Here is an 18,139-nt window from a genome sequence, read left to right as displayed (position 1 = left end):
ATCAGACAGTTTAGGTGTGTCAGCCCTGTGTGGGGGTGGGGGTGGGGGCGGCGGGGACAGGGGGGATCGGTGTCCGTCTCCCCCCACCCCTAATACTGATCAGAGTTTGGTCCCGGCTGTGCCAGGGCAAGAAGGGAGGACGAGGCCAGGCCAGCGTCTTCAGTCCCAGCAGCTACGAACCCTTCACCTTGGTGAGCAACCTGTGGTGGAAATGGGAAGGAAAGAAAAACACAGAAAGCTGGGGTGGGGCGGGCGGGCAGGCAGGCAGGCAGGCATCCTGAGCAAGCGAGGGTGACAGCAATGAGGCTGGTAATCCTGGGGTTAGTAATGGAGCGCATGTGTAGAGAGCAGGTCCCCTGGGTCAGAAAGCTACACGTGGACTAAATAAATACAACATCTTTATTTGGCATTAGGTATTCTGACATTGATTCATTACAGTTCCTTAGAAAACAAAATCAGAACAAGTTAATCAAAAATAAAGGTCCAACGGCCCTATTTACACATAGCAAAGACAGCCCAGGCATCTCCCAAGCGTGCGCATGGGCACAGACACCCCCCTCCCCCCACACACACACACATACACACACACACACACACACACACACACCCGGGAGACAGTTAAGGGGTTAATAAGCTTTGAGGAGCGCATGGGGCAAGTTCCATATTTCAGCAACTTTAAGACACACACACCCCCCCACCCCCCACACACACACATGAATTCAGGATGCCTCATTCAGCCAGTGGGGTAGCAAAGAGTATGGTTGGCAGCTTCATTTTTTTTTTCTCTCAGAAAACAACCCTGCATCTGGCAACTGACGGTATTTCTTTGATTCAGTCATTTCAGGGACCGACCTCCCTGCTTTTCCCATACCCTGGATCATCAATGATCGGATTACCCCAATCCCCCCAAACCACTAAAAACCACCTAGTCCCAATTTCTGGACCAGGCGGATGCAACCCCTCAGCTCTCACCCCAACCTGTCCCACAAGAGACCCACTCTCAGGGGTCTCGGTGTCAGGGAAGCTGCCTGAAGGCTGCAAAGAGAGCTGCTAACATGATCCAGCGTGGGGGTGAAGGAGAGCAGGCCTGGAGCTATGGGAAATGAACCGCCACAGGCAGGCATCAGTCATTATTTAAAGAGCTGGAGGATTTTTTTTGTCCAATTTGTCCTTACAAAGGTAGAGGGACGACTGGGAGGGACTCTCCCCAGGCATGAGACAGGACACCTCTGGCTGAAGGAGGGAGGCCGGTAAAAAGACCTTCAATGACAATAACCCTCCCCAACCTGGTCCTCAAAGGGGTTAAGACTGGGACAGAGGAGGTGGCTCTAAACACCCCTCCATGGGAGGGGGGGTTTCAGCGGACAAGGAAGGCTTCATGTAACGCCCGCCCAGCCCCAAGCCCCTCCCAAAGTCTCAAGGACCTGGGATAAAAGTCCTTAGACCCCCGAGGGGCCAGGCCCCAGGGGCAACGTGGGGTCCTGCAGATGCCCAACACCCTCCACCCAGTCCCCCTCCCCGTGTCCCCACACCGTGGCCAGCCCTCACTTCACCAGCACTGACTTGGGCAGAAAGGGCTCCGTGCTGAGGTCCCCACGGTGGGCAGACAGCTGCGGTGGCGGCGGCTGCCCCGGAGGCTGCTGGTGCGTGCAGGGCCCAGAGGCCGCGGCGGGAGCGGAAGCCATGGCTTTGGCGGCACCTCGGGGAAGGCTGTAGAGGTAGACGGCGCCGATGACCAGCCCGGCGCCCAGGGCAAACAGCGGGTCCACGTGGAAGCCGAAGAGGCGGATGGAGGCAACGGTGGACAGCACGATGGACAGGGAGGTGGCAAAGCCCTTGAGGATGTTGTCAGCGTACTTGACAACGACAGCCACCAGCAGCCCGCCAAAGGCCTGGTTGAGCACCACGCCCCAGACAGCAGGCGTGTAGCCGAAGAAGAAGCCCCGGTGGGCCACGGCGGCGCCCTCGGCCCACCAGAGGCCCAGCAGGCCCAGCAGCGTGCCGAAGAGGCCCAGCTGCAGGTTGCGCAGCCACACGGAGCCGGAGCTGCCTTTGAGGATCTTCTCAAAGTAGACACCTGCAAAGCCCGAGGAGAGACAGGAGGCCACGACAGCTGCGAGGCCCACCCCGGGGTTCTGGTCCAGGGGCCGGGGGCCCCCGCCGCCGGCTTGCTGCGCCTGGACGATGGCGACACCCGTGAAGAGGAGCAGGAGGGAAGCCCACTGCAGCCGGGAAAGGCTGCGGTTCAACATGAGCACGGAGAACAGGGCCGTGGTCAGGATCTTCAGCTGGTACGTCACCTGCGAGTGGCACGTGGGAAGGTACTGAGAGCTGCGGCTGACCCCCGACATGTGCACATGGGGGACAGCACATGAGACAGGACAGACACCTGTGGCTGAAGGTGTCCTGTCCCCCATTGTGCCTGTGGGCCCCCGGGCACAATGGGGGGACAGGGTAGATGACAATAAAAACAGCAAACATTCCCAGCTGTTGCCCACGGACAGTTATGGCTAAATTGCTCTGAGGTTCCTCCCAGAAGGTACACAGGAGGTTGACTGTGCAACAAGTCCCCGGCCACACCCAAGCCCACATCCCAACCCCATTTCCTGGCTGTGTAATGAGGGAGAAAGCACTTGCCCTGTCTGAGCCCTGACATCTGCTGTCAAATATGGCTGGTGTATGTCAAACGCCTCACACAGAAAGGAATGAGTGAATGGTAGAGGTCTTGAGGACGGAGGTCTTGATCAATACCTGTTGATACAAATGAGTCCGCCACACAATATTAGCAAATTATGTGCTGGGTGTGGGTGTAAGCACTTCATTCGTTTGATCCTCATGTATGAAGTGTGTGCTACTGTAATGTCTAATTTAAAGACGAGAAAACTGCCCTAGCTGGTTTGGCTCAGCCGAAAGAGCATCATCCTGCGGACTGAAGGGTCCCAGGTTCCATTCCCGGCAAGGGCACATGCCCGGGTTGCAGGCTCGATTTCCAGTTAGGGGGCGTGCAGGAGGCAGCCGATCAATGATTCTCATCATTGATGTTTCTATCTGTCTTTCCCTCTCTCTTCCTCTCTGAAATCAATAAAAATAGGTATTAAAAAAAATAAAGATGGGCAGCCGAAACCGGTTTGGCTCAGTGGATAGAGCGTCGGCCTGCGGACTGAAGGGTCCCGGGTTCGATTCCGGTCAAGGGCACGTACCTTGGTTGCGGGCACATCCCCAGTAGGGAGTGTGCAGGAGGCAGCTGATCGATGTTTCTAACTCTATCCCTCTCCCTTCCTCTCTGTAAAAAATTAATAAAATATATTTAAAAAAATAAAATAAAAATAAAAAATAAAGATGGGCAAACTAAGGACCAGGGATTTTAAGTGACTCACCCAATACCACACATCACACAGCTAGAAAATCGAGCTGGGATTTGAACCTGGACAACCTGGCCCCTGAATCCAGGCTCTTTCACCATTTCATAAGGCTGCCTGAAAAAATAGCCTGAAGCTTATCTATCACCAACCAAGGGCTCTTCCCGGGTGGGCATTATATCTTTTAAACATCCCAGCATCCCAGTGAGTAGCTATTACCATTTCCATGCCCATTTCTCACGGATGAGGAAACAGACGTCAAGGGAGTTGCCCGGATATTCCAAAGGTGATAAGAGATCCAGCTCTCTGCAGCCCCACCCCCGTCCCCACCCCCACCCCAGCCGGTTCCTCCAGGGCCGGGCTGGGCTCGGGGCTCACCTGGAACGTGGCAGCTGGCAGGTTGGAGATGGCAACATACTGGAGGTTGTTCTGCAAGGTGTAGATGAGGGAGGGCACGGCGAGCTTGAAGGTGTCCACGTACTGGACCAGGACAGCCTCGTGGAGGAAGAGGACCAGATGCTTCACGTTACCTTGGTGGATGGAGGAGAGTCTTTTATTTTTTTAAATTATTTTTATTTTTTTAAATATATATTTTATTGATTTTTTTTTACAGAGAAGAAAGGAGAGGGATAGAGAGCCAAAAACATCGATCAGCTGCCTCCTGCACACCTCCCATTGGGGATGTGCCTGCAACCAAGGTACATGCCCTTGACCGGAATCGAACCTGGGACCCTCCAGTCCGCAGGCCGACGCTCTATCCACTGAGCCACACCGGTTAGGGCGAGGAGAGCCTTTGAGCACGGACTACCAAAGACAGGGATCCTCTGCGCGCTGGGACTAGGCCTGGTCCCGTGTCTCCCCCCCCCACCGCCTCCCTGAGGACTAGAATGAGTCCGTGCTCTCACTTTCCCTACAGAAGAAGCACGTCTCCAGTAGGCCTTTCGGATACTCAGTTGGATAAATACAGCAGTCCATTAACGCTGGACGTAACACTGTGTCTGAGAACCACAGGCCATATCTCACTCCTCTCAGAGCCTACCTCCCTGGCGCAAAGCCCCATTCAGGGCAAGCACTCCATACACATCTGCACAACGAACTCATCAGCATGAAGTAGGATAGTGGGAAGCAGAAGCCCAAGGAGTGTAGGCGGAAGGCTGTTTATCAAATAGGGATGATTTTACACTCCACCCGTAGGCTTAACCTAGCTCCTTACTGGCCTGCACGCTGCCCGAGGGGCCATCTCCCACTTGGCTGCATCTTTCTGTCAGCCCTACACACACCAAGCAGTTACCCCCGACACGTGGAAATACGCACGCTGGACTGTTCAGCAGAAAAGTCTGGTTGGGACGTGCTCCAATCAATCAATGGGGATATTTTCCTATATGATAAGGCCTTTGCCAAGCTCGTCCCACTTTTTTTGCAGTTCAGTGTCACTCCTCAGGGAAAACCCAACCACTACACAAGATCATCACGGGACCTGTCGATGCTCACTCACACTCCCCGTCCTTGCCTTTCATAGCATTAACCCCAGGAGTAATGATCAATGTCTAACCCCTTACCCGAATTTCCTGGGCCCAGGTGTTTGGGTGTTTAAAAATTTCCAGGTGTTAGAAAGGTAACATGGTCAAAATGCTATATACTTCATATAACACACCCCACATGAATGGGCTACACACCATCATCAAGCACATTCATAGTCCCACCACATGAGAAAAAGAAAAACACACAAATATATCAATAGCCCCACATCAGATCAGGCCCAGCTTTACCCCCAAATTCAGAGAAAAGGAAAGTGGGGAAGCCCTAACCAGTTTGGCTCAGTGGATAGAGAGTCGGCCTGCGGACTGAAGGGTCCCAGGTTCGATTCCGGTCAAGGGCATGTACCTTGGTTCCAGGCACATCCCCAGTAGGGAGTGTGCAGGAGGCAGCTGATTAATGTTTCTCTCTCATCCATGTTTCTAACTCTCTATCCCTCTCCCTTCCTCTCTGTAAAAAATCAAAAAATATTAAAAAAAAGAAAAGAAAAAAGAAAAGCGGGGTGTGTGTGTGTGAAACTGTAGGTAAGACATGAAAGCCTATGACTAAGTCTGCAGCTATTTGTTTCTCCCCATCTAATGGATCAGCCCCATGAGGGCAAGATGCAAGTCTGCGCTGCTAACACCCCACCTCCACAGCCACAGCAAGGCCTGCCAGGCAGTGTTCGCTAGAAAGTGTCTGAGAATCAGGAGCAGAGCAGGTAGGTCCCTAAACTGCTGTCTCCCAGGGCCCCGGAGCTAACGAAGTGGGTAAGAATGTCTTGTTCAATGTAAGTGCTGAGGGCAGAGCCACATGCAAGGCCTTTATAGAGAAATGACTTGGCAACATTTTAAAGAAGGCCTTTGGGAGGGGGGGGGGGTTAAATTAGGAGATAAAGCTACCTTATAGGAAATACAGAGGATAGAAGAACATGTTAAATACAGAGGATAGAACTACTGGGAGGCAGTCAGCAAAATCTAGGTTACCCAAAGTCTACAAGAAAAATGACCTGGTTTCTTCAACAAATTAACTAGAGAGAGAGAGAAAAAAAAAGAATTGGAGGGAAATCTAGAGGTTAACAAACTCAGAAGACATTAACCAAGTACAAGACACTGATCTTGGTATAAACTTGACTCAAACACTCATACAGAAAACAGACTGACAGCTGTCAGAGGGGAGGGTGGTGGGCAGCTGGGTGAAAAAGGTGAAGGATTAATAAAAACACAAACAAACAAAAACACCATCTAGACTCTAGCCCAGTGGTCGGCAAACTCATTAGTCAACAGAGTCAAATGTCAACAGTCCAACGATTGAAATTTCTTTGGAGAGCCAAATTTTAAACTTAAACTTCTTCTAACGCCACTTCTTCAACATAGACTCTCCCAGGCCGTGGTATTTTGTGGAAGAGCCACACTCAAGGGGCCAAAGAGCTGCATGTGGCTCGAGAGCCACAGTTTGCCGACTGCGGGTCTAGACAAACAATAGTATGATGACTACCAGAGGAAAAGGGGGGGTGGGGAGAGGTTGGAGATGGTAAAGGGGGGATAAATGGTGATGGAAAGAGACGTTGACTTGGGGTGGTGAATAGACAATATACAGATGATGTAATACAGAATTGTTGTACCCCTTAAACCTATATAATTTTATTAACCGATGTCACCCCAATAAATTCAATAAAAAAACTTGACTCAAATACATTTTTAAAAATGTTTATGACGCCCTAGCTGGTTTGGCTCAGTGGATAGAGCGTCGGCCTGTGGACTGAAGGGTTCCAGGTTTGATTCCAGTCAAGGGCACATGCCCGGGTTTCGGGCTTGATCCCCAGTAGGGGGCACGCAGGAGGCAGCCGATCCATGATTCTCTCTCATCATTGATGTTTCTATCTCTCTCTCCCTCTCTGAAATCAACAAAAAAAATACTTATTTAAAAAAATACTTCATGTGGGACATAGGGCAGGCCCTCAAATAACATTGTTTTCTTTAATGTTATTGTGTTATAACTATTGAAATGCCTATGAACTTAACTCATTTGTATCAATTAGCCTGTGGTAAAACTGGTTTCGTTATACATTGTTTCATTTAAAGTTGCTGAACCTACTGATGACATTAAGTGAGGAGTTACTGTAGTTCAATATAATAAGGTGGGGGGCACAGGTAGGCAGACACATAGATTGGCAGTGAGGGGATAATCACTGACGCTGATTGTTTTTTTGTTTTGTCTTTTAGTAATCCTCACCTGAGGATATTTTCTCATTGCTTTTAGAGAGAGTGGAAAGGGAGGGGGAGAGACAGAGAAACATCAGTGTGAGGGAGACACACTGGCTGGTTGCCTCCCTGGGATGGAGCCTGCAACTGAGGTACATGCCCTTGACCTGAATCGAACCTAGGACCCTTCAGTCCGAGGGCCGATGCTCTCTATCCACTGAGCCAAACCGGCTAGGGCTCACTACCACTGTTTAATAGCAGAGTGGCTACCAGTTGATAATTGTTGAATCTGGGTGATGGGTACAGGGATATTTTCCTATTTTATCATTCTCTCTGGTCTTGTGTTTGAAGCTCCTCGTAATAAAAAGTTAGAGAGAACTAACTAAATCATCATGTGAGGGTCACCTGCCATTGATGGGTACAGACTGGCTCCCTCATACAGGGTTTGGGGTACAAAAGTGTAGACGGAGCTACTCATAGCTGTACTTACACACTTCCCAGGCAGTTCTACAGAGTCAGAGGTATTACCCCAGCAAACCCTCCATGTGGGCGTAGGTCTACACACACACACACACACACACACACACACACACACACACACACAGGCAGAATCCTACCGGACAACTCCGGTACAGCCCCCCTCCCTGGCTCATACCCCTCTTCTGTGCGAAGAGTAGCAGCAGGCAGGTGAGACCTTTGAGCACCTCGGCCATCACCACAGCAGTGGTGGCAAAGAAGCGGTCGCCAGGCAGCGTGCGGGTGTAGCGGATGCTGAGGATGAGGGAGGCATTCTGGACCACCAGCACGGCTAGGGATATGTATTTGAGGCGCCGGTGAGCTGTGGGGAATGGAAGGAGCAAAGGTGAAGAAGGTGTCAGGAGCTGCTTGGGGCCTAGCCATACCACCCCCCTCCCCTCCCCCCTTTCAACCGGCATCCTCCTGGCCACCATTGCTTTCTCCTCCCTCTGCCTGCCCATCCTAACCCGAGGAGGGTCACAGGAAGAAGATCCAGAAAGGTAGAAGTGGGTCAGGCCCATACCTGGAATCCTTCTGGAGGTGTTAGGAAATGGACACCCCGCTTCCCCTGAGAAGCAACTCTCCCCCAGAAAAAAAATAGCAACTCCAGTCTCAACATTTATGGAGTGCTTACTGTGTGCCTATCACTGGGCTAAGGGATTTATATGGATTACAACAGACCCCAATGTTGCTCTGATCTCTGAAGGAACTATGAGGATTCCCATTTTATGGATGAGCTAACTGAAGATTTCTATGGCATGTTGCTTCTATTTAATGAAGGGCTGTTCCATGTAAAGAATGATACTCTAATACAGGGAATGAGACCACTGTATAAAGCAGGTTCGCTGCCTAAGAAACAGCCTTTCTCCCAACTAAGAAATGATTTTATTCTGCCACACTCAGAAGGGTCTCTCCAACCCCTCCCTCCTATGAGGACAGATTCTTTCTGACCCCAAATAATTGAACAAATAAGATCTGATTCCCACACTGTCCCAAGGATTGAGCCCCAAATAATCAAGGATTACTTCACCAAAAATGGTCTGGTTCCTTCAATGATATAAGGACATTTCCCCTTACTCCACATGGTCCAGTCCTCCAACCACTGCATTCCTCTACCTCCGGCCGAGAATTAGTCCTTGTTTTACTCACACAATGAACAATCCTGGCTATAAGGAAGGGCCTGGCACCCTCAGAACGTCCGTTCTCTGCCAGATAAGGAAGGACTGCCCCCCCCCACTCCAACATATAATAAACCTCCGTTGGGAGGGGACCCCCAGATGGTCTGCTCCCCATATAATGGAGGACATCCCCATCCTCAAAATGGACTCTCTAAATCACATAAGGACCTGCCCCACCCTAACTCACTATAGCCCCTGTCCTTTTATAAGGAAGAACCTCCACCCAGAATAGCCTGTCTCTTCTATGAAGAAGAAACTCTCCCACCCTCGCAATGGTCTCTCCTTTCCATAAGGAAGGACCCACACACACACTCAGAATGGTCTTAGCCTCCCCACGAGGAAATATCCCCCCTAGACTCAACATAGCCTCTGCTCTCCCTGTGCAGAAGGAACTCCCCTCATCACCCTCGGGATTGATGGCTCCCACCCTCCCAACACACTCACAATGGTCTGCTCCTCCTTCCCTCCCCACCCATCCTCACCCCCGCTGCACACATTGCTCGGTCCATATGGGATGCTCCCTCTCGCTTCTGCCATGCACCTTCCTGACATCCCCCAGCGATCCTGCCCCTGCCCCGCCGCCGATCGCTTGGCCACGGCCTGCCTCACCCGCGCTCATGGTCCCGGGCTCCAAGGCCCCCGCGGAGACCACCCCTGGCCCGGCCGCCGCGGTGGAACAGCCAGACCCGACCGCTGCCATGTTGGCATCTGCCTGGCCCGTCCCCTCGGCAACAGCAGGCCACTTCCGTGTCTGGCACTTCCGCTTCCGGGCGTTTAGGGTAAGCTAGGACGAGGGACGGGCCGGCCGGAGCAGTGGTTTTCCTCGTCTGGTCCTGATCGCCCAGTTTTGAAGCCTCAGGACCCGGGTTCCACGTGACAGGGAGATCGCGCGTGCGGCCAGCTCAGCCCCCCCTCTTCCCGTTACCACACCCGCCCTCTTCATTGATCGCGCTTTCCAGATCACCCGCCCATCCCGGCTCCTCCTCTCATTGGTTCGGTTGCCCCGCTTCTAGCTCGGTTCTTTATTTGGCATGGTCTTCGGATGGCACGGCGCTTTCCAAACCAAAACCAGGTCTTTCCTGGTTGGACTGGTTTCTCTTTCCCCTCTCAGAGAGAGGACCCACCCCCCCTGTGCGCCTTCGGGCTTTTTGGGAGCAAAAGGATGTTTGAGGAGGCGGGGCAGGTGCAGGTCAGCCAGGTAATCTAATCAGGGCAGTTGAGAATATCCAAGTGAAAAGGCACAGAATTTACTGGAGCCAGAGAAGGGGGGGAAAGGAAGCCAACATTGAGATGGAGAAGGAACTACGTGGACCGGTAAGCCTGCAGGCGAGGGGCTTACAGGTGAGCTTTTGAGAGCAGGGCAAGAGAAGGTACAGCTGCGTGAACAAGTGAAAACAAGATAGACTAGGGAAGGGAAGTCAAGAATTAAGGGAGATAGATGAGCACTGAAGGGTAAAAGGGAGAGGGGGAAAAGGTAAGGGCCAAACAGGTGTTAGAAATCAAGGGCTGGTAAGATCCACTCTGCCCTCAAATCTAGCCCCGCCCTCACCCTGAAAGGGCTTTTCTTTTCCCATGAGATTGGATGAGAGGGAGGACATTTTGTCCTGCCCATAAGCTAGCCATCTTTAATCAGGGAGGTGTTCCCAACATCTTCAGTATCTGTGTCCAATGGAGCCCTCCCGCACATAGTGGTCATTATGTAAGAGCTGGGGAAGGGGCGCTGTCAATAGTTTTGGGTGAGTCCGGGAGAGATCTTTAGGATGGCACCACAACACAGGCTCCCTGAGGGCAGAGGTGAGGTCCACTCCACCTCCCTCTGGGCTCAGCACGCCGCACATGCTCCACAGACGCCTCACACTGCAACCACAACCGGCCAGTCACTTGTGATTCTATTACGTTTATTAAATAGTGGGTTTCCACACATGGCTTTTTAAATAATCCAGGCATGTGGGGAAGGGAGAGGATGACACAGTTGGAGCTCCCTTCCTCCGAATACATAAGTATTTACATTTCAGCAACTGGACAATCCTGGCTCAGAAGGAGGCAGCAAGAATCCAAAAAAGGTGGAGGGGGAGGCCCTAGGAGAACAAACAACAAGACTTAATTCCCCCACCCTATCCCCCCCAAAAAAACCATCCAACCCATCCTAGTGGACTCTGGTGGTGTCCATCTCCCATTCCTTCCCAAATCTTGGAAGGAGGGTTTTCTCCTCACCAGAATAAGAGCACTTGGAATAACAGAGTAGGGTCCCTTCACCAAAAAAAAAGAAAAATAAAAAGAAAGAAAAAAAAAAGCCCTAGAATAACAATAGGGCATTACCTCCCCCAGAATAATCAACCCTGGGCTGAGGTAGGCAAACAGCTTGACTGAACATGGAACCTTAACCTAAGCTAGAAGAAACAGTCCCTTTACTAAAATAAGAGCTGCTGGGGTATCCAACAAAAGCACCCTTGTGCCCAAGTTAGAGCATTTCAACTAAGTCTGTGTGGTGTAGCAGGCAGGAGGTGCCAGTGTAAGGGCTGTAACAGATTCCTGGGGCTCAGAATGGAATTAACTTCAAACAAACATTACTTAGTAAAATGAGAAGCAAGGAAGTCCCCCCCCCCACCTCCAGAATAAGAAACCACAAATTCTGGGGGGGAAGGCTCCTTAACAGGATTTGGGATGGGGACTGGGCAGACTTGGCTTGTTTTCTGACCCCTGATCCCCAATCTCTGACCCTAGTAACACTGGATTTTTAATGACCTGTAAAACCAGATCAACAGATGTCCTTCTATCCCTGTGGCATGACCATGGGACACAACCCAACTAGGGCAGCAGGGACCAGGCCAAAGGGGCAGAACCCCCTTTAGGGGTGTCAGGGGGTGCATCCTCAGCTGGTGTCTGCATCCAGGGATCCACCAGGATCTCCTCCAATGAGGGTCGAGCAGAAGGTTTAGGGTCCAGGCACCGGCGGATTAGGGCACAACAGTCTGCAGGTCGGAAACACACAGGAAATTGGCAGTTAGTTGGGGTCACCAGTCCCTGGGAGGTATGGAGTCCACTGGGCTAGGGCTAGTGAGGGCCTCACCTGGGGACACATGGTCAGGGAAGTGGAGCTCAGCCTCCAAAATCTCCTGGTCCCTCTCGAAGGGAATGTCCCCGCATACCATGTCATAGAGAAGGATACCCAGTGACCAGACAGTGGCCGGGAGGGCATGGTACTGGTGACGAGAGATCCACTCCGGGGGGCTGTATACCCTCGTCCCTGCGTGTAAGCCAGAGGTTAGACCATTCTTGGATAATGCCCTGATTTCCACCCCCCATCCCCACCCAGGAAGTCTAGTCCTGTCACCACAGTAGGGGCTCTTTAAATATAGCAGCAGGGTCTCATCACCAGAGTAAGAGCACTAAAGACAACAGAGTCCCCTCACAGAACAAAAGCACTTAACCTTTTGCACTCGGATGTCGAGATTAAAATTACTCTTTGAATGTATCAATCATGTGAAATATAAAAAAATCCAAATAAATACGTTTGTATGAAAAGAAACTCCAGTTTTTTATTCTACTGCCGCGCTTTGTAAAATCTGGGGTATTTAAAAAATTAAATCCCGAGTAGAATAAAGGAATCGAGAAAAAAGCAAGCGAGTGCAAAGGGTTAAAAGTAAGAACCTTATAGTTACAATGTAGGTAAAGGGTTATACCCCAGCACTGGAGATCAAAGGTCAAGAGTCCATAAAAAGGTAAAAAAAAAAAAATCCCCCCACTGAGATTTGGAAAAGCCTTACCATCAAAGTCAGTGTAGGGTTCATCATGAAGCAGGGCGCCAGAACCAAAATCAATGAGTTTGATAGAGACTCGGCGGAGGTCTATCAGGATGTTCTCATCCTTGATGTCACGATGAACAACCCCCCGGGTGTGGCAGTGCCGAACTGCTGCCACTACCTGGGCGAAGAGGCAGCGGCTCCGTTCTTCCCCCAGCGGGCCCTGCTCTGTGATGTAGTCGAAGAGATCCTGGGCAGGCAAAGGCCGCTCCAGGACCAGCATGAAGCCCTCCGGGGTCTCAAACCAGTCAAGCAGGCGGATCACACCAGGGTGTCCACCACCTGCACCCACCTTCCATAGCAGCGCTACTTCCAGTGGGCACGTGACCGACTCTGACTGTGGGAGGAAACAGGGAGAGAGAAGGGGACACAGGCATTAGGCCAGTAGCTCTGAGGCTGACTTCGGACCTGAACTTAAAAAGTGTTTCTTTTTAAATCCTCGTCCGAGGGTATTTTCCCATTGACTTTTTTTTAAGAGTGGAGGGATGGGGGAGAAACATTAACATTAGACACACAGATTGGTCACCTGCCACTCACAACAGGGGCCGGGGATTGAACCTGCAACTGAGGTACAGTGCCCTTGACCGGGAATCAAACCCCGAGACCCTCTGGTCCACCGGCGGAAACTGTAACCACGGAGCCAAATTGGCCAGGGGTAAAAGTGGTTCATAAAGAAAGACTATATTATGGAATATTTTATCTGCTTTGTTCACGGACATCTCCAAAGAGTTTAGAACAGTACCCTATGCACAGTAGGTGCTCAGTAAGTGTGAAAGAGATGAAAGCACTTTACAGCATAGCATCTGGCCCCGAGTTAGCACTAAATAAATACCATTACTGTGTAATGGTTTCTGTTTTGCTCACTGACATAGCTCAAGCACTAGCACAGTGCCTGGTAACAGGGTAGGGCTCAATACATAGTATGTGTTCAATAGGTGAAAGCAATTAGTAGAAAAGCTACCACAAACCGAGCTTTCAATAAAGGTAACATTTTCCCTAGTGCCTAGACTTGTGCCTGGGACATAGCAGGTACTCAATAATATACTTTTGTTAAATAGCTGAAAGTAAGCGATTGTAAAGGAACAGGCACAAATTAAGAACTCAATGTTATCACGGTATATATATATATATTTTTTTACTGTTACCAAGCATCTAGAACCAGGTTGAATGAAAGTGATTAGTGGGACTTGGAATACAGTAAGCTTTTTATGATGAAGCAAAACCTGGGGCATATCTTGGTACTCAATACAGGGCATCAATGTTACTGGCCACAAAAGCCGCCCCTCTAGAAAACCCACGTGGGCGCAAGGACCTTCAGAAGCAGCCTTTCTGCCCGAGATGGGGCCCTCTGCTGGCCACGCCACCGACTTGCACAGCTGCAGACAGGTTTTCTCACGGCGATGAAAATGCCGCTACTGCGCAGGCGCGCCTCCCCAGACCCCGCCAGGGGGCGCTCCCGCATTTACAACTGGCCCAGACCCGCCCTGCCGTCCGTTAGCGCGCTAACGGCACAGAAGCAGCCACCGTCACTATGGCAACCAGTGACCTCTGCCCCCCCTTTTCCCACCAGCATGCCCTGCGGGCAGCCCCTGAGGCAGCATTTGGAGGGAGGACGAGAGAGGGGGGCTGGAGGGGAGAATCCAGGGCTCTGGGGGAACCAGGGTGAGTCAGAATTGTGTGGAGGTGTAGATGTCACTGCAGGGGAGTAAACACGGGCTGGGAGGAGTGATCTCGTCAGTAGCAGGGCCCAGGGAGGCGAACAAGCCATAGAGAGGCAAGGGGGCGAGTGAGCCCATCGTCAGCTATGGCGCCACCAGGTCAGGCAGGGCTCCGAAGATACTCACCAGGGTGGACCAGCCCAGCACGCGATTCCGGGGGATCACTTTGATGGCCACCTGGAGAAGCGGGCTGGGGTTAAGGGGCTGGAAGATGACCCCCAGGTCCTTCCTGCTCAGTCCTGAGCCTCATCCTAGTCTTTGTGGCCCCAACCACCCCACACCACGACCCCCAAGGAGCCGGGGACTTCTCCCTGGCCCGCCAAGTCCCCAGGACCAAGTTCACCTCTCCCACCGCCCTCAGCCCTTGGCTCCGGGCTCCGTTCTCAAGCCCAGAACCTCGCAGCCCAGGTTCCGAGCTCCAAATTTCATCACACCCAAGCGCTCCATCTTCCAAATCCAGCCCCAAGATGCCCGACTGTGTCCCGGGGTCCTGGTCCTCAAGATTCCATGCTGGAGACCTTGCCTCCCCAATCCCCCAAATCTCAGCTCTGGGTCCCCACCTTCACACACATGTACTCGTCCCCTGGATCCCGGGGTCTAGGGTCCTTAGGAACCCCCGCTCCCTGTTTCACTCTCCGGCCCTCCCGAATCCCGGCCCCTCCCCCACACGCCCACCTGAGTCGCCACACACGCACTCACACCGGCGCGCGTTCGAACGCCCCCTGCAAAGCCGGGTGCCGGCTCTTCGGACCTGACCTTACACATATTGTGGGATCGTTCCCAGTCAATCAGAAGCCCAGCCGCGGGCCTCCCGCCCCCGCCACACGCACACCTGACCCTCCCCAGATCCTCGTGGCGGATACCTGGAGCCGGTCTGAGATGCGATGTCCTGCGAAGACTGTGCCAAAGCCCCCCTTTCCCAGCAGGGGGCCAAGTCGGTACTCGGCCTCGAACGCTTCCCGATCCTTGCCTCCTACGCAGGCAGAGGCGAGGAAGTCAGGGTGGCCGCGTGCTAAGCCCCCGCCGCGACCCTCCCCCCTTCTTCCCACCCCGGGTCGCCCTCCATCGTCTCAGCCCGCCCGGCCTGGTAGCGGTAAAGAAGCCTCGCTCACCTGGCGGCGGTGTGGGGGTCACGGGGGCCACCGCAAGCCCCTGGAGAGGTTTGCTCAACATGGAGGAGGCGCTGCGCAGATTGAGCCCGCTGAGCCCGCAGGGCGTCGACGCCCTGGGCAGCGAGGATGGGGAGCCAGGACTTGGGGGCGCCAGGGTGGAAGGCGGAGAAGCCGGTGGCCCAGAAGCGCCCACAGACGGCGCAATGCTCTGATTCGTCGCGCTCGCCAGCCCCAACGCTACTGAGCCGGGGCACGCGCCTCCCGAGAGAGTCGCTCAGAGCGACGGCCCCGCCCACTTGGCTTTGATCAATCCGGACGCGGCACCTGCTGTACCCCAGCCAATCGGAGCCTGCCCTTATTTGCATACCACCCTCCAGGTCTCAAGTACCCCCTTATGCAAATACGCGCCCGGATCTTCCGTGGGGGCGGGGTCTGCTATGCAAATGAGGGGGCGCGCGCGAAGAGGAAACCGGTTCTGGGAATCCCTTTGCAGCAACTGCATTTGTTTTGGTTGTTTTTATATATGTGCGTATAAGTATATATAGATAAAAACTTAAAAAAAAAGCTGCACCCCCTCCTTTCCTAGGAAGTTGGTTTGCTGCTGCCTCAAGATTAGCACGGAGATAACGCCAGGCCCAGCTTCTAAGAATCTGGGCCAGTGGCTATCCAGAACCCCGTCTCGGAAGGGTGCTCCTCACCATGGACAAGGGTCCTAGGCGACCCATGGCCTCTGCCCTGAAACTGAAGCCAGGGATCCTGGGAGATCCTGTTCAGCTGCCAGGGAGGGTAACCCCGGGACCACTACAACAAGAGCATGCTGGTCAAAGGCAGCATCACAGAGAGGCGGCCTGTGGGGGTGTTTTTGGAGTTAACTTAGACCTGGTTAAACCCAGCCATCTCTGAGCCCAGTCAGCAGGTCCAGAATCTGGAAGGGCGGGCGGGGGAGGGGGGGCGGTTCTTGAGATGGGGGAGCAAGCCAGAGTGGTGGTGGCTTAGGGGTGTGCTCCAGGTGAGAGACAGGGGCTGAGAGGTGGTAAAATACCCTTAGTCACAAATTTGAGAAAAACAGAGTCGGGCCTCATTCTGCAGGAAGACAGACATGCACTCCAAAGAGACACACATGGAAGTACCATATGAGATATACACAAATACGTATCATCACATTCGTGTAAACTTGTCCTAGACACACATGCAGACGTGCACTGTCACAAAGAGCTACATCCACTGTCAGGCAGGCATGCTGCCAGAGAGTCATGTCCCAGAATGACACAGATACAGTCACAGGAAGACAGGCACTCCGGAGAGATTCACGTAGACCAACATTACCATGTGACAATGACACAGAAATGTCCATCAGACACACCACCAGAACTTGTCACAAAGGAACTGGCACCGTCAAATGTGCACTGTCACATAAAGACTTGTACTGTCCCAGAGTCTGTCACAGGAAGCCACACAGATGCTCGAGACACACATGCACTGCTGCAAAGGCAAACATATATATGTGATCGAACCACATAGATAGGCAGTGCCACAAAACAGACACAGATAGATCCAGTCACAGACACGCATATACCCACAGGCATACACGCAATGACATCGTTCAGAAACAGCTGCCCAGAATCCATCACAGGGACACAAATGGACATCCACCCCATCAGAAAGAACCACAGATGCGCTATCACAGACAGAACCACACAAACATGCACTCAGTCTCAGAAACAGACACAAACTGTCATCATCTGGCACACCTGGAAACAAGCCCTCATCACACACACAACTATAAACACTCCGTGAGATGCGCATAAAGACTTGAACTCACTACAGTAACGTATACACAGACAACACCCAAAAAGCAAATACACACATGTACTCTCCTTTATTCACCTGCCATTTATTAGGGGTCTACTGTAAGCCTACCAGGCCCTGGTGGGAGTGCAGATATTAGAGATAGATAAGTCAGGCATCATAGCCCTTACCCAGGAAGTTGATAGTACAGTTATTGGGGAAGGGGTAAAGACATATTTGGCCCGACCAGTGTGGCTCAGTGGTTGAGTGTCGACCCATGAACCAGGAGGTCATGGTTTGATTCCTGGTCAAGGGCACATGCCGGGGATGCAGGCTTGATCCCCAGTAGGGGGCATGCAGGAGGCAGCCGATCAATGATTCTCTCTCATCATTGATGTTTTTCTCTCTCCCTCTCCCTCTCCCTTTCCCTTCCTCTCTGTGAAATCAATAAAAAACATATTTAAAAAAGACATATTTGAAAATAGATGGGAGAAAGTGGATGAGGTAACACAGAGCTTCTCAGAAGAGACCCTCTACACATCTTGAAAGACAAGGTCTGGGGCTCGGGACAGGAGAAGGGCAAATTCTAGGCATAGGCCCAAGGTAACTGGAGGCAAAAAGAAGTAGGCAGGGGCAAATGGTGCTTACATTTCAACAGTAGAATAAATATCTACTAACATTTGAGCTTTTGGAATGTGCTAGGCACTGTGCCATCATTCATTATGTTGACCATATGCATTCTCTCTCAATGCTCACAACCAGAGTGTGAGAGAGTAGACATTAATCACCCCTGTTGTACAAATGGGCCACTTGAAACTCGGGGCCTGTGATATGACCAAGGCCAAATGGCAAGAAAAAGCTGAGGAAGTTTTCAAACCAACTCTCCAGCACACACACGCCTGACCAATGATTTCAGACATCCCTCCGACGGCCACTCAACCAGCCA

The 18,139-nt window shown here is 52.1% G+C and overlaps 2 protein-coding genes across 6 annotated transcripts; both read right to left on the bottom strand.

The window, feature by feature from the left end:
- Positions 1-72: 72 nt before the first annotated feature.
- SLC35A2 (solute carrier family 35 member A2) lies at positions 73-9,558 on the bottom strand. 2 transcript variants are annotated; one of them, XM_054714131.1, is made up of 5 exons: positions 9,382-9,558; positions 7,734-7,916; positions 3,738-3,889; positions 1,564-1,710; positions 73-200 (listed from the first exon to the last, which is right to left on the bottom strand). In XM_054714131.1, the coding sequence occupies exons 1-5, from the start codon at positions 9,470-9,472 to the stop codon at positions 90-92; spliced, it is 684 nt and encodes a 227-aa protein (XP_054570106.1). In that variant the 5' UTR covers positions 9,473-9,558; the 3' UTR covers positions 73-89. The 2 variants fall into 2 exon arrangements, with proteins under 2 accessions (XP_054570106.1, XP_054570105.1); XM_054714130.1 differs by having other exon boundaries at positions 123-200; positions 1,564-2,300.
- A 1,095-nt stretch (positions 9,559-10,653) lies between these two features.
- On the bottom strand, positions 10,654-15,640 carry PIM2 (Pim-2 proto-oncogene, serine/threonine kinase). Of its 4 annotated transcripts, XR_003614714.2 has the most exons (7): positions 15,406-15,523; positions 15,157-15,266; positions 14,420-14,470; positions 12,540-12,912; positions 11,843-12,019; positions 11,518-11,744; positions 10,654-10,850 (listed from the first exon to the last, which is right to left on the bottom strand). XR_003614714.2 is itself a non-coding variant. In XM_008158219.3 (6 exons), the coding sequence occupies exons 1-6, from the start codon at positions 15,464-15,466 to the stop codon at positions 11,581-11,583; spliced, it is 936 nt and encodes a 311-aa protein (XP_008156441.2). In that variant the 5' UTR covers positions 15,467-15,640; the 3' UTR covers positions 10,654-11,580. The 4 variants fall into 4 exon arrangements, 3 of the variants coding, with proteins under 3 accessions (XP_008156441.2, XP_027990749.2, XP_054570104.1); XM_008158219.3 differs by having other exon boundaries at positions 10,654-11,744; positions 15,406-15,640; XM_028134948.2 differs by lacking the exon at positions 11,843-12,019 and having other exon boundaries at positions 10,654-11,744.
- Positions 15,641-18,139: the final 2,499 nt, after the last annotated feature.

This window comes from Eptesicus fuscus, chromosome 1, assembly GCF_027574615.1.
Source record: "Eptesicus fuscus isolate TK198812 chromosome 1, DD_ASM_mEF_20220401, whole genome shotgun sequence".
NCBI classification, from domain to species: Eukaryota; Metazoa; Chordata; class Mammalia; order Chiroptera; family Vespertilionidae; genus Eptesicus; species Eptesicus fuscus.
The sequence above is the reverse complement of the archived record's forward strand: the minus strand, read 5'-3'. Positions and strand labels throughout refer to the sequence as shown.